The following is a 15,295-nucleotide window of genomic DNA, read 5'->3' on the forward strand; positions in this document are numbered from 1 at the left end:
CACTCTCATTTTACCTGACACGTTTTTTCACGCCATTTATGAATAGTCTCAAAATTGAGTGCAACAGATCAATGAGCAAAGGAGTTAGCTTTTATTGTATTTACAGATATTTTATGCAAGTGGCTTCCAAGTGCTCTGTGGGCTATTGCACTGCAGTGGTGCTTGCTGGAGGGAGCTGCAGCAGGGATGTAGCCTGGAAGGCGTTGGAGAGGCACAGTTGTCACCTCAGGTGAAGGACTAGGTAAAGCACCATCATCCAAAAAGGCAGATGGAGGTGCCCTACCCAATAAGGCCCCACCAAGTGATCATCCATTGTGGCAGTCACTTTTTTGAGGACCACAATTGCTGTACACTGGGCATCCTACTCATGCTTTCTTGGAATTTTTTCAGACCACTTTTATTAGCATTGCAATGAACAGGTAGTTCTGTGCAATACCAACCTCCTCCCTTAAAGACAAGGAAAAATTTTGAAAAACAATCCACTACAAGCTTTATCTAAAACATGTCAGGACTCCCTATGCTCTCTATCATCAGAAAAAGCTGCAACATTGAAGCATGCTTAGGCACATAAAACCCTCAAGAATCCCCATGGATGTTTTTCCTTTGTGTGATATATTAATCAAAGAACAGTAGTAGTTGGTCTGTTGGGTTTTTTTGGTAGATTGCATAGTACACAGTGTTTAACACTTCTGTAGTGACATATCCATGTGTTTCTTCATTTTCTGCATCTCACTGGATTTCAGGAGTGCACCTGAAATTATGAACCTGTTGAATAAAGTTTAGTCTAGTTCACTCAGTGAACAAAACAGTGCTGACATTATTTTAGCCTTGAGATACCTCTTCCCATGCCAAAATGGTGCTTTGCAGTAGAATGGGAAGGTCATTGGTCTCTGAGAATTTTTTCTTAATGCCCGGTTGAAGTGCTACAAGTATTGCTTCCTACTTGGCTAGTCAGGGCATTATTTCAAAAAGAAAACTAAAGCTAAGACACTTTTCTGGAATTTCAAAGTCCTTTTGAAATTTATATGGAGGTTTCTGAGACTTGAGTTCTACATAAGTTTGTTAAAGCTGTATCATCTCAAAATACCACATTCCCCGGCCACTTAATTATTTAGCATGCCCAGCAAGCAGTGAATTACTGAAAAGAAATGTGAATTCCAGAATGTGGGGTGTTGTGGGAGCCTTGTTCTAGCAGGCATGTGTCAGAAACAATCTGAAAGTTTATTTTCTGCTTTTTTACTGTCTCGGATTTTATTTTCCAGCCTTTTCCCAAGTTACCAGAGAATGTAAATGTGGGAGGGATTGAGTGAACAGCTCTTGAGTACTTGGTTTTTGCTGCTGTGGTCCACAGACCTCAGAAAGAAGTGAGCAGTTTGTGTGTGTGGCTGGGGGTGAGGAGCAAAGCAGACGCAGAGTGATCACAGCCCCGTGTGTTTGTGCTCTACTGATGGTCAAACTGCACTCCACTGAGTCACACTGGGTTCAGTAAAAATAAAAAGGAACAAGGGTGAGAGATTCTTACATGAAGATGAGACAATGAGCCTGAAGTAGCAAATTAAGCTGAATTTACTGAATTTACTGTTACCTTATAACACTTACTTCTGCCTGTTACCCCAGTATAACACTGCATATCCCATATTTTAAATGAGACTTAATTCATTAGTTAATATTGTTCTCTGAGAGAAGTCACTTTATTCAGCTCCTTAAAAAGGAAGTCTTTATAATATTTATCAGTCTTTTTGATATATACATTTTTCTCCTCCTTTCTGATTCTGATTCAAAAGGAAGCGATGGAAAGTTAACAGAGCACCTGTGTTTTTGAAGTTTAAGTTGTGTCTGGGGCTTATTTACCATCTCATTGAATTGTGGTATTTGGTTACAGGGTGTTGTGGGAGGGAGAAGAAAGAGACGCAGTATGATGCATGCACAAGCCCTAAGCTAATGAAAAACTATGTTTTGTAGATCCTTATTCCCACGGTAACCTGCTGGGACAGACTTTTTTATCAAACCATAACTCTACAAAGGGTCTTAATATGAAAAAAAAATAGAAAAAAGGAAAGTGCTGTACATCAAGAGTTTCTAAACCTTGGGCATACAGGTGTATAGGTTCAATCAGTTGTTTAAGCCCTTTATCGTGCTCCATGCATAGGTGGCCTTGGGCTATCAGACCAGCTCACTTGTTATCAACTAGCCAAATTTACTGTGGCATGACAGTATCTGCTTCCACTGATCAGTGGGCAGTCGGTTGTTGGGCCAGCACTTTCTCTATTCTCTCAGCTGCAGTCTCCAAATCAGATAGTACTGCAGGTCCAAACTTAAAAGCACAGTTAATGCCTCCTGGATGCCATGTGGGATAGTCTGAGAAGCACATGTAGAAAGATGTCAATTACTAGTTGCAAAATAGGTGTGTTGTGACTCAGGGGATGTCTGTAGTAGTGAACAGTAAGGTACATTCAGCCACATGAGGTTGTGCGGTCATGTTCAAAGGGCTTCTCCTGCATGAGGTGCCCTGCACAGACCTATTGAGAATCTCTGCACTGCAGTCTTGTGGGTGTAGTGCAAGTGAGGCATGGTGTGAATTTTACCACATTACATGTTATGGTATTCTGAAGTTCTGTTTGTTCATTTTTGCTTGAGCCTGCAAACACGGCTCTAAAACCTGCACAATATCAGGTTTTTGAACATATAGTCTCAAAGATAGACTGTCTATGTCTGACTACATGTGCTGCAAATTTCCAAATTATGATAGCCAGAGTAAATGGAATAAAGGGAGTAAGCAATACTTTATAAAGCATACTGCTACTGCTCTTGTTGAAATGTTTGATCTCTTTCAGATCTACCAACCCATATGTTCTATTAATAGTGTCTAGTTCCTTCTCATATGCCTTTATTCAAATCCATGTTTGCCTCTCTTGTGATTTGGTACTCCTTCCTTCTTTAGTCTGATTTCTTTCTACATCAGCTGTGAAAGTAGAATTAGTAGGTAATGGGAGTAGGATTAGCAGCCATGTGGTGTTTTCCCTATGGCTTTTTGATGCTGAATTCAGCATGGCCAGAAGAAAAACCAGGAGAGTAGTCTGGGCTGGTGAGCAGGGTGGTCACACAGCGTCCATTCAGGTTAAAAATCAGGAAGGCATCACTAAGCTTGCTGCATAGAGGGAGAAGGATAGTGATCCCCAAAAGAACAAGCTCCAGAGAGCTTGAAAGGTTTTGGATCAGTACATGTTTTGCTTAATTCAGCTTCCTCTCTGTTTTATTTATCCTGCCAGTTTAGTCTGTCTTCTCCCTGTGGACGCAACTGTAGGCTACATGATCTAGAAAATGGTTGTAATCCAAAGAGAAGCAAAAAAAAGAAAGTTGTTACATCTCACCTGATTGTTCTTTTTATGAAAAACCCTTTAGGTTTAACAGAAGGGATTTCATACTTGGGAGTGGTTAGGTTTGGTACTATGCATGGGAAGGTGTATGAATAAACTACATTTTATTAGATTGCTGTTATGCAAATACAACTTTTCTTTCTTCTTCATAAGGGCCATTTGTTGTGGTTTTCATTTATTTGGTTGTTTTAAAGGTTGATGATTTATTGATGATTAATGACTGATGCTGTAGCTACAAGAGTTGTTAGCTGGGAATTTTTCTTTGCTACAGTACTGAAGAAACAAATGATTCCTAAGGGTTTGTGGCTTTTTGTTTTTAAATTTTATTTCCAGAAATTCTACGTGCTAAGCATTCTGCTTCAGAGATAAACAGAGAAGTTCGTATCTTGAGAGATGCTGTGTTATTGTTTTTCTGTTCTGGAGATTTATTGTTTATTTTCAATATTAAAAAGTATCCTTGTCAGACAGGCTGTGTGTCCTACACTTTACAGTCCTTGTTAGACTTTGTCAATTTGCTTTGATGGCACATGGGTCATTAGTATTTATCGTTTCATACACGGGAGTCAGTGTTTATAAACCAGTGACTTTTTTTGTGCTGTCAGGTTACTCGATGCAGCTGTAGGACTCAGGAGCCCTTTCCTGGTAACTACCAGGGAGCTGCAGATACACAGTGAGTGGCACTTGGCACAGGCAGGGAGGAGTGTGGCTGGTGGCGCCTTTGGTGCCTCATCAGTTTTGAATTTCTAGATACCCTAAGTTGGTTTTGGTGTACAGCTCTTAACTAGACAAGCAAATAAGATCCCAATGTGGATCATTTTAGACACAGAAATGTGACCGTATGTATCCTAGCAACTTCTTCTCATCCCATGTCTGACAGATACAGGCATGTCATGTTCTGTTCTTGGACTCCTGTATCCCCAGGCCAAAACTTTTTATTTTTCGATAAGGCTGTCTTACAAACACAGATCCTTGGCTTGCTAAACAAATGTCGTAAAAAATTACTCTTTCTTTAAATAAACAGTCATTTGCTTAGGAATTAGGTAGTAAGCTATGATTTGAATCTGTTTCTCCAAGTCAGCCTTTTGTAGATAATTTCTTGAAATTATCTAATTCCAGGATCTCATAGACTGAAAAGACAGGCAGGGCACTGGCACTTCATTCTTTGATTGCACTTCTTCTTTGTTGCTTGAGTGAATACAGGGCTTTTAGGGAAAAAGGTTTTTGCATCCTCAAGGACTTGCCTGTAAAACTTCTCAGAGAAAGTACTTGATACTGATCAGAGACAGTACTTGCAACAGAGTTCAGTAATCAAGTTATTTTAGGAAGCATGTGAGGTCCACAGAATGAAGGGAATGTGTTTCCCCAGCAAGTGGTGCTTTGCCACTAAATTTAGCACAAGACACTAGTATTTTTATCATATGCTTAGAATTCCCTTCCTTTAGAATACTGCATGAAAAGTTTATCACATAGAGGTTAAACGTAAAAATCTGGTTAAAAATGCTGAAACATACAGTAAGTGAAATTAAGTAAGATTTCTAGCTAACATGAGTATCATAAGAAGTACCTCTGCCTAACTATTGTCAAAGTTTGTGTTTGTCTTGCAAGTGAAACAAGCCCTCTCCTTAGAGTAGCATGTTCTTAGATAGAGCTGTGCCTGTCAATAGAAGTTAAGCTTTTTCTTCAGGGAGGTGTTTGTACTAGAAGTGGTGTTCTCTACTTTTCGTGCTCCAGACCTTGATTTAACAAGACTCAGAGAATGAATCTTGTTTTTCCTCAGAATTAATTTCAGTAAGGTGTGTAAAAGGGATTTTGACAGAAATGTAATGGCAGCCCTGCTGTCTCCTGTTAAACAATTTTTAAGGATGTGCATTAGGTACACTTTTTTGTGCTTAGTTGAGGGTTGCTATGCAGTTGGCGTGGAAGGAAGATACCCAGGTTGGGGATAGCAGCCTTTGAAAATAAAAGAATTTTCCACGTGGTCCCAATTGTTGCTGCACCCGTGCAGTTTTCCGGTTATATAGGCGCTGGGAGGCTCTTAGCTCGCTCGCTGCCTCCACAACATGACCAGCAGGGCCTTTGGAAGACTTCTTGAAACATACTATTATAGGCTGCTTTGTGATGAAAAGAGGTCTTACAAATATCTTGAAATTTAACCAGAGATATTGTGGGTTTTCCTTTTGTGTGCGTATGTGTGTTTGTCAGCCAAATCATTTGTTCAAAGTTAATCTCAATTACAGAGCATATTGTTCATAATCCCCCATGGCTCCAAAACAATAGCAGAGTGTACGTCTGTTTGAATATATATTTACATACTTACATGTGAAATATGTTTGTTTGTATATATAATTTTGCTTCTAAAGTGGTGATTCGTGGTAAAGAGAGGGATATTTAATGCAGGATCCTGTCTTTTGAGTGGCACTATCCTAAGGAAATACTGCAGGAAGGCCCGAATGGAATGAGCAGGCTTTGATCCTGCAGCCAGCCAGCTGATGCAGTTCCCTATGCATAGCACTGGGATTCATCCCCACGTAATGGACGATAGGGTAGAGTCTGGGGGGTGCAGCTTCTTGGAGACAAAGGTTTTTTGTGTCTTTAATATCTACAGAATACCTCTGCTTTTCTTCTACTCCCTGAACATCAAGGAACTGGTAGGCAACAGTTGGAAAATTTAAATAAACCACAAGGTTGTATGTGCTGTACGTGATCCCCACAAGAGAGCCCCAAACTGCAGTAACTTCTCAGAGAACTTAGGCTGTGATTTAGTTGCATAGGAACTATACACCTTAGCAAGGTGCCCCACATCTTCTCTTTCTGCTGATTTCAAAGAAGGTGCTCATCCTTTTTCAACTGTAAGTATTTAGCAAGGGATTCCCTTAAAGTCTTGGTTTATGTCTGCTGAGACATTGCTAAGCAAAGCTTGCAACTGCACAAAGTATTTGCAGTGTAAATTTTTGCTCCACAGTGAAGGCTGTAATCCTGTCACACTTGGTGTGTAAAATTGTGGTGGTATTGCTGACCTACTGTAGTCTCCCTTTTGCTGTTCATTTGATCTAGGTGTGTTCCTCGAGTAAATTAATGTTATTATATTACATATGGGTTTTTGTAGGGGTTTTCTTCCTGTGGTCTGTTTGTAGCTTTGAGTTTCCTGGCTCTGGATAAACAGTTTGCTTCCTTCTACCCCTTGCTGCCCACACTGCAATAGTAAAATGGTGTGCTGTTTCAGGTGTCTCTCCTGTCACTCTGATAAGATCATGCCACCATGAGGTGTTATGCATAAGGCATAACATTATAATCCCAAGCACAATGTGATCCTGTTCATTTCAGCTCTTGTTCTTGTCAGACGGACAAGAAAAAAGGTTGTCCATAGGTGGAAGGTGAGGCTAGAATTGAAGATAGTTGAAGATAAAACACTGCTAAAAGAGATAAATCCTGCATGGGCACATTTCAGTTTGTAATCAAGGTATTATGTAGAAATGAACTTTGAAAGCTGGTTAGGATGTCCTGAATAATGCAGGATATAAAGGTGAAATAGAGAACACAGAATTGTAATACAGATTTGTGATGGGAGGGAGGAAATATTTTGTCCTTCATTTTTTCTTAGATTTGATGTCAGATTTGAAAATATAGTCATAACAATACCATAGATAGGAATAGTAAGATTGCTCTACAAGAAACAGATCTGTAAGAAACACAAGACACTAGAAGAAATGAGTGCTTTCCAGAAAAAGCCTCTGAAAAGAGGCAAAATTTAAGGCATGCCTTAGGGTATGGGGACTTCAGGCCCTTAAAAGAATCCCAGCAATTACCTAACCTGCCAACTTTCCAACAAGATAAATGGAAGCACTGTAGCTTGAAGGTGCCTTGGTTTGAATGAGATGCAGTAAGTAAGGTCTCTCTGTTCTTTACAGGCATCATAGATCTGATACTACTTATAAAAGAAGAATAGAGTTGGTGCCCTGCTGACTAAATTGTCCTCTAGAGGAGTATTAGTTACAGAGCTTCTTTGTTAACTAGGCTGTATGCTTAAACCTCTGTGAATTTCTCCTATTAGCAGGCTTCCTGATAGCTTTACATGTAGGTATGCTAAGTAAATGCAAGTGTATCCATGTAATTTATATATATAATGTGTATATGTATACTCTTTTATATATAAATAAATGTTTGTGATGTGGAATTTGCACAGCTTCTCTACTGTTCTGTTAAAATGAGGTAAAAGCAAGCATTAAAATGCTGATAATAGGAGAGCAGAAAGTCGACTTCTGCTCTTGCTGTCCAGGTGCTTCACATTAAGTCTTTCTTCTCCTTCTCTTTAATTTCCCAATTAACTTTTTTAGTTAAGAGAGGTGTTTCTAAAGCCTCTGTATGCTGCAAGTTTCCCAGTTGCTCTCCTGCTCAGGTTTTCCACCTTAGAAGACAAGCTAAGGCCTCAAAGTGTATGTTAACAAAAAAGAAAAAAAAAAAAAAATCAAAACAAACCCCCCCAACAAATTAAAAAACCCAAACCACCCTGTATGGAGCAGCTGATATTTCTCATTTTAGCAGACTTGAAGACAGTGTAGGAGACTGTGTGGCACAGCCCAGACTTCTAGATAGGTAACAATCTTTTGTGCCATCCTGAGATCAACCTCTCTGTCTCGGTTTTCTTCATGTGTCTGATGAGTAAACACTATTATTACATTCTTAGCAGACACATTGATTGTGAAGTTCCCTATTCCTGGGAGAAAATCCCAGTGCTTACACTGAGCACACGTGGGGAGTGTAAGGCCCTGCAGGTGTGTTGTGCCTGCCAGGCTGCTCCTTCAGCCTGCACTGCGTGAGGGTGGCATGGCTTCACAATTTAAATAGGCTAGTGTCATGCAAGCTTTTCCTTTTCCACCTTGGTGAAAGAGTTTCATCAGGTGGATGAAGAAATTCCTGGAAAGCAGGCACTCGAGAAAATGCCTGAGACTCATCTGTTGTTCTGCTCTTGTGGAAGGCTGGAGAAATCAATGTGACCTAATGGGAAAAGTGGATTTCAGTCCCATCCTGAAGTTTTGCCTTAGCCTGTGAACAGTAGATAATTGCATCAAGGACAGTGCTAATTTTTCCATGGCTTTTCCATTCTCCTGGCAAATTTGTTTCTTCAAGTACTTTGGTTGGCCAACACAAATGAAAGCTTTACTCCACACACCCTTTTAAAATCTTTGTTATTCTAAACATAAACCTGTGTGCTTTCTATATCTTCTGTCAGTTGTGTGCCTGGTTTTTTAAACAGAATTTATATTCCTTTAGAATAGGCTCTATTCTGCTACATTCTGTTTTCAGAGGTTTATTATATGCTTTTCAGCAGCATTTGTTTTATCAGCACTTCCTGCAGCATTTGTTACTCATGACGACAGCAGCTATTTGATTCCGTTTAGAAGAATACCATATTATGTATGGAAAAGCAGTAATTGTTTACCTGTTTGCCAAATACATTCTATGAAAAATATCTAGTGTTGCTCTATGCAGTACCAAGTAGTGTTATTTCTTGTTTACATTTTCTACAGTTGATAGTTCCAAAAAAGAAACAATGAAAATAGTTTATTGCCCACTTCATAATTAAATTTCCATTTTTACAGATTTGGAAGTCTACTCTTGAGTGAATGCAGCATCCACATGTAGACTGAAGTTTTAGCCTTAATTTTGGCTTTTCATATGCCTAAAGAAATACAGGTCCAATTTCATGCTTGTCAGAAAGAGCAAAATTTAACTACGGTGAGAGTCGTCCTTGAAGTATTTGTGGGAACTCCTTGGAAATAAGGTCCACAAGATGCCCTGCAGGGAGCTAAGTCGTGTGGTTTGTATTCACTACCCTTAAGCACAAGGAGGAATAACACACAGCATTCTATGTGGCTTCTAGTGAGTGTTAGCAGTGCTTAAACTGTTAATCCTCCTCTTCCTGTGCCTTGGAAGACTGACCATGTCCGTCTTTTAGGGGAACCTGGCTGTGAGCCTCCCTTGTAATGGAGGTAGTCATCACTGGGTACAGCTCTAAGTACACCATGTGAGTTTTGTCCATGTTCTGTGACTTCTAAAAAACTTTCATTTTATGGTATGAAAATTAGACAGCACTAAGGCTTTGCTTCCTGAGCTCTTTGCTCAGGCAGAACCCAATTCTTTTTGTCCTTTTCAGACAAGGGGTCCTGCTGTCTGTGGTGCAACCACTTGCATGCATGAGCCAAACAAATGAAGTTAGGATCAGCCAAAGTAATGTACTCTGTCATCCCAGTTATTTCATGTCTCAGAGGTCATTTAATGATCTGATCTATATGTGAGGTAGCTCCGTGCCACTTTTTAGAGCTTTAATTTGCTAATAGAAATAGTAACATAGTAACATGCTCCTTGTGACCTGCCAATAGCTACAGAAGTACAGCAATATTGGCACCTTTTGGTTTGTATGAGGTTTTTCTGTGATGCTTAGGAATGAACATTTTTCCTGACAGTTGGGGAGCATGTGCTTGCTTTGTCACAGCATTCTTGGTTTTTCATATCTGATCATAAAATTATTTAAAACCCCTAATTACTCCCATAGATTCAAAGACCAGTATAACTCCTGTGTTACAACTCGAGGGAATTTGTCCAGCAGTTCATAGTTAGAATTCAGATGTGCTGTGACCTACAGAGGAAATTTCTCATTGAAAATGCAGCAGTTATGAGATGAAATGGAGTAACTGTTTAGCAGTGTATTCAGATGAAACTGAAGAGAACCTGTGAGCTGTACCTTGGTATTTGATGGAAGTGGAGAAGCAGCAGTCCTTGTTCCTTGGTGACCAGTGGATCCAGTGCTGCTGCTGAGGGCAGGGCCTCTTCTCATCTCCTTGCTTCAAGGCAAAGGAGCTGCAAGGGAGGGAGTGCTACAGGGCTACATATTTTACACTCTTCTTCTTTCATTGTCGTAATGGTTTAGAGTGAAGTGTATAAGCTGTGATTGTAATGGTAGCAAACCCCGAAATTAAATACTGTGTAGAAGTGAAACTGATGTATCATTTTCATTAGTTTTGGTATGCTCAGGCAGAATTTGTGGGATTAATTTTGAAAGCTTAATCCAGATGGAAAAGGTTAAATTCAATGCTGAATGAATTTGGTTCCAATTCATTTGTTGCCCTTGCTTGTTCTTTTTCTCAAAAGAATTAGCGATTAAGCAAAGAATTGTGCATACCATCCTTGTTTTCTGCCATCATTTAACTACTTGTTAAAGACAACCTCTCAGTTATCTGCTGCAGTAAGTAAACAAATGGATCTATTGCCATGTCAGCTCTTGAGTCCTGTGGCCTGAGTATTCATGCAAGCACTTATGATCATTTTTCCTTTTTCCTCAGGATTTATCTGGATCCATTGACGACTTGCCGACTGGAACTGAAGCAACCCTCAGCTCAGCTGTTAGCGCGTCAGGCTCTACGAGCAGCCAAGGGGAGCAGAGCAACCCTGCACAGTCTCCGTTTTCCCCTCATGCTTCTCCACATCTCTCTGGCATCCCTGGGGGCCCATCGCCTTCCCCTGTAGGCTCACCCGTTGGAAGCAACCAGTCAAGATCTGGTCCCATTTCTCCAGCGAGTATTCCAGGTGAGTTTGTTCTAACAAATAAAGTTAAACCAATTGGTAGGTTTATTAAATACATAAATAAATCCTTCTGTATTCTGAGCTAATTTATTTTCTGAGAATCCTCCATTTTCAGGGCCTTTTTCTGAAAAAAATGCATACTTAGAGCAGGATTAAATTCAGTCTAAACTTCAGCTGCCAAGCCCTCAGAATGCTCAAAATTCTGAGCTTGACTCCACATAGGTGTTCGATAAATGTCTTTATCACCAACCAATGTGAATAGTTAATTGTAGTTTTTGTATTTGGTTTGTGTGTCATTTGTCACATACTTCTCTCAATTATTTACAGTCCTTTTTTTGTTATAACTGTGTGCTTCTGTAGGGTTTGGCTCTTGAGCTTGAATGGTGGTTGCAGACCTGCAGGAAGAAGCAGAGATTTTCTAACTCTGCATTGTGGCAATGTAATTTTGGACATGAGTACAGAATATTGTATGAGATATTTCTTAATATTTGCAAAGATTAGCAAGTTACTGGGGATTCAGTTCTACCAGTAGTAATTGGAATACCAGTGGCAGGCTTGCTGCTCGCTTTCTTGTGCAATTTGGAGTATGACACACAGTCATGTATATTCAGAAATTTGTGGAAATGTGTTAAGATACGCAGAAGAAAAAAATGGCATATATTAATTTCAGTTCTTACCTTATCCCCACCCATCTGGTATGTTACTTACTCCAGGGGTCAGGCAGCAATTTGTATTTAGTATTTCAGGTGAGTTTATTCTCTTTCTAATGCTCAAGTATTTTTTTATTGTCATCCGACATTTTGAATACTAGGGGAATTCCAAAGAGTAGGAGAGTGCTGACATTACCCTAGGGATAACATCAATTGCTGACAAAACCACAAAATAATAAACATGGAGCTCAGATAAAAGAAACAAAAGCAGAGGTGCCTTTTTGTTAGGTAGTTTGAATGTTGCTGTAAACCAAATGCTGGTTAAAATTCAGAGGGTAGTGTGTGTTTCTGTATTTGATACAAAGGTATCTGTGTAAAATGTTCCTGCCTGTTTGTCCGCAGAGGTTAAACTAGATCAGCAGAGGGAAGTAAGCTCCATGCACACGGGAATGTTTAGTACTAAATGTGGCCTGAGCATGTTGAGCCCTGATGCTGTGTGCATGCCCTGCAGTTATTTTTTGCCTCTCCAGCTACTCGGACTGACAGCACATGCTCAGGTGAAGCAGGAATAGTGGGGAAAGAGTATTTGCATTGTATGCGGTGTGGTAGCTTTGTATTTCCAAGACGGCTCCCAGTATTTGGTGTAGAAATCTATCTCTCTTGTATAGTGAAGCCAGATAGCCTACCTGGCTGGAAAGGTAACATTTTGCCACAGTCAGATGCAGGTGAGTAAATGGATTGGCATTTTAGCAGCCTGATTGCTGAACAGGGAAAAAATGTTGTGACACTGAAAATAGCATTATTGTAACCATGATACGTAAGGATGAGCATAAGTGTGTAGGGGGAGAGTAGTAAGTTTTATGAACCCACCTGATCGCGGTGGGGTAAAGATAGAAGGGATATGGGTTCAGAGGTCAGGGTCAAAGTCACTTCATCGCTTCAGATGAGCCCCAAAAGCTCATTTTTATAACTCACCTAGTGAAAAGCATTGTCTCTACATACAAACTGTGCCACCATTTTGCACAGTGGTTTTCTGGTCTGCTGCAGTAACACAAAAGCAATTCTTTCTTAGGAAGGATTTTTATGAATGGTGCTAAATCAAAATCACCCTCTACTGTTTCCCTGTCATATACAAGCTTCTGGTCTCTGCAGCTTTTGCTAAAGGTGAATTCCCAGGCATGAGCTAAGGCAGCACTCTCCAGAGGGCAGCCAGGCAGCTGCGATAGCATCGCTGCTGCTGCTGCTGCTGCTGCTGCTGCTGCTGCTGCTGCTGCTGCTGTTTCTCGAGCTACAAAAAACAGGAGCAAGGCTGCTATTTAAAGCCCTGTGATAGAGGGATGCTGCTGGGTGCTGGGGCTTTCAAGCTACGTGAATTAGATTGTGCTTTCACCTAAGTGTGTTTGCACCATTGTTCTTCATTACAGGGACTTTGGTAGCTTTTATCATCAGCTGCATTCATGAGACCCTAAGAAAAGGTACCACAGAGCTTGTTTGCATTTCTGTGGCTGTTTGCAGTAGTCAGGTTGTAGACGTTTTCAAACATAGATTGTGTAGTACAGCACCTTGCCTTTAATAATTTTGTTCTCTGCTATTTTCTTCTCCGTTCTCACCCTACCCTTGTTTGTTCTGACCTCATTCCTCTCCTATTACCTCCTGCGATGTTGTGCCACAGTTTCTCAATGTGACATAGATTGGCTCTTTCAATCATTCTCTCTCCAGCAAGTCATTGTAAAATGAGCAGCTGTTGTGTTGCTGATAGCTATGGCTAGGGAAAGCCAAAATGTTGCAGGGGGTTCTTGGTGGGAAGACCATTAAAATAAAGGTGTTGCTTTCCCAGGGTTTACTGGAAGAGAAGCATCCTTTTCCCGATGGCTCCTTCCTTGCAACAAAATTGAAAACTAATTTAACATCAAAAGGGCAGACAAACAAACAGCCCCCTATTAAACCTCCCAAATGGCTGATTCTCTTCCACTGCCTGTTTAAGCTGTCTCTGCACCCCTCCGCAAGCCTGCCACCCCGCATTGCTTTCTGCTGCACGCCACGAATTTCACAGGAACAGCCTGGCACAGGCAGCACTGACATTGGCACGTCCCTAGCTCAGTGGGCATTTCCTTCCTGTGCTCTCTGAAATACTGGATGGATATTTTGTGTGGTAAGTGGCACATGCATATACAGCCTTTGTTTCCATTCACATTACCAGAATAGACCAGGGAGATTAACTCCTAAGAGCAGAAAAAGCAACTTGGATGAATTTTGTTCAGAAACGTAGTTCTGTCTCAGAATCAGAAGACTTTTTGTTCAGATGTATGTTCTTTACAGGGCTGAAATCCTACTCTTCTATAATTTCTACTGATGCAAAATGACATTACAATGTCCTATTAAGTAGATCATTATTCTGTTTTGCCAGAAATCCTGATCTCTCTATTTTGTAGCCATCTTCATAATTAGGGTACATATTCTTCCAAAGAATGAGATGTGATGCCCTGCACTGCTTTGGGTCTTGAACTGTGCCTGATTCAACCCTAAACCATTAGTGGAAGCTGACGCAGCACATATGAAAATGCACTGCTGTTGCCAGAAGGTTTAGTGGCTGTTAATTTCACTTTTCTCTTTTTTTTTTTTTTCCCTTCCCTCCTGCTCTAACAGTTTCAGTTTACTAACAAAGCAAAAATGTAAATAAGCTAAGCTTTCCTTTCTTCCCCCATCCCCAATTTTGATCTCACTGGCCAAAGGCTTTTGTCAGCTCTTTCTCCCTTGCGGTGTAAGCAGCAAAAATTTTTTAATATTAAGAGTTCTGTGAAAGATTGCTGATAGGCCAGGAATCCCTTAACCCATGATGGACAAGCAGATTTTGTACAAGTTAATAGATTCTATTATTTTTAAACCCCTAAAGCAATTTTTATCTATATAGAAGAGATGGGTCTGCTATGCTAATAATGAGTAGCAAATGCTGCCTTTAGAAATATGTAATTTTATTTTGTTTTTCACATGGATCAGTATTTTGACTTAGGCTCGCATAGATCAGTATTTTGACTTGTGCTTTTAAGACATTCCATGTACTTTCTGAAGAAACAAATTTATTGTCACTCTGTTAAGCATCAACTACATCAGTTTTTTTATTGCAGTTATAGTCTTCTTTCACTGGGGAGCTCGGATACAGATGAAGTTACAATTTTCAGAAAGAAATCCGTTTGTGAATACTCTGGTTTAAGAGTGTTATTGCCAGGCTTCTTAATTTATGCTAACCAGTCAGCATCCTCCCCTGATTAAAAATAATTCAAATTTTAATTGTGATAAGTATGCAAATCAATGGATGTAATCCGTTCAATGTTAAACTCTACTCTCTGCAAACCTGGAGGTCTTCCACACCTGTATTGATCAGCTAGCTGGCTTGAATTCCAGGATCCGTCAGAATTACAGCATTACAGCCAGCGTTCCAGGCAAAAGAGAGGCACAGGAGGGAAATGGGATACCCAGTTGGACCAGTTACAGGAAAACTTGTCTTGGTGTGCATGTTAGTCAATGTGTGTATGACTAAAATGCAGTAAGAAGAAAAACGTGTAGTAGTAGTAGTCTATCATAGTCCAAAGGGACATTGTACTGGAAGAATCTGATTAGGAATGATGCTTTCTTTCATGCCTTATAACAAAGAAGCCTAGCAGTTGAACCAGTTTCCAGAAGATACTA

General features: G+C 40.2%; 1 protein-coding gene across 4 annotated transcripts in view; it reads left to right on the plus strand.

Moving 5' to 3' along the window:
* Window positions 1–15,295, plus strand: part of ARID1B (AT-rich interaction domain 1B) — a 326,155-nt gene that overhangs the window by 216,681 nt on the left and 94,179 nt on the right. For all 4 annotated transcript variants that reach the window (XM_058834007.1, XM_058834006.1, XM_058834008.1 and 1 more), the window contains one exon: window positions 10,718–10,961. In XM_058834007.1, coding sequence (XP_058689990.1) covers window positions 10,718–10,961 — 244 coding nt within the window. The remainder of the gene's footprint in view (window positions 1–10,717; window positions 10,962–15,295) is intronic.

The sequence above is a fragment of the Poecile atricapillus genome, chromosome 3, assembly GCF_030490865.1.
Source record: "Poecile atricapillus isolate bPoeAtr1 chromosome 3, bPoeAtr1.hap1, whole genome shotgun sequence".
Classification (NCBI taxonomy): Eukaryota; Metazoa; Chordata; class Aves; order Passeriformes; family Paridae; genus Poecile; species Poecile atricapillus.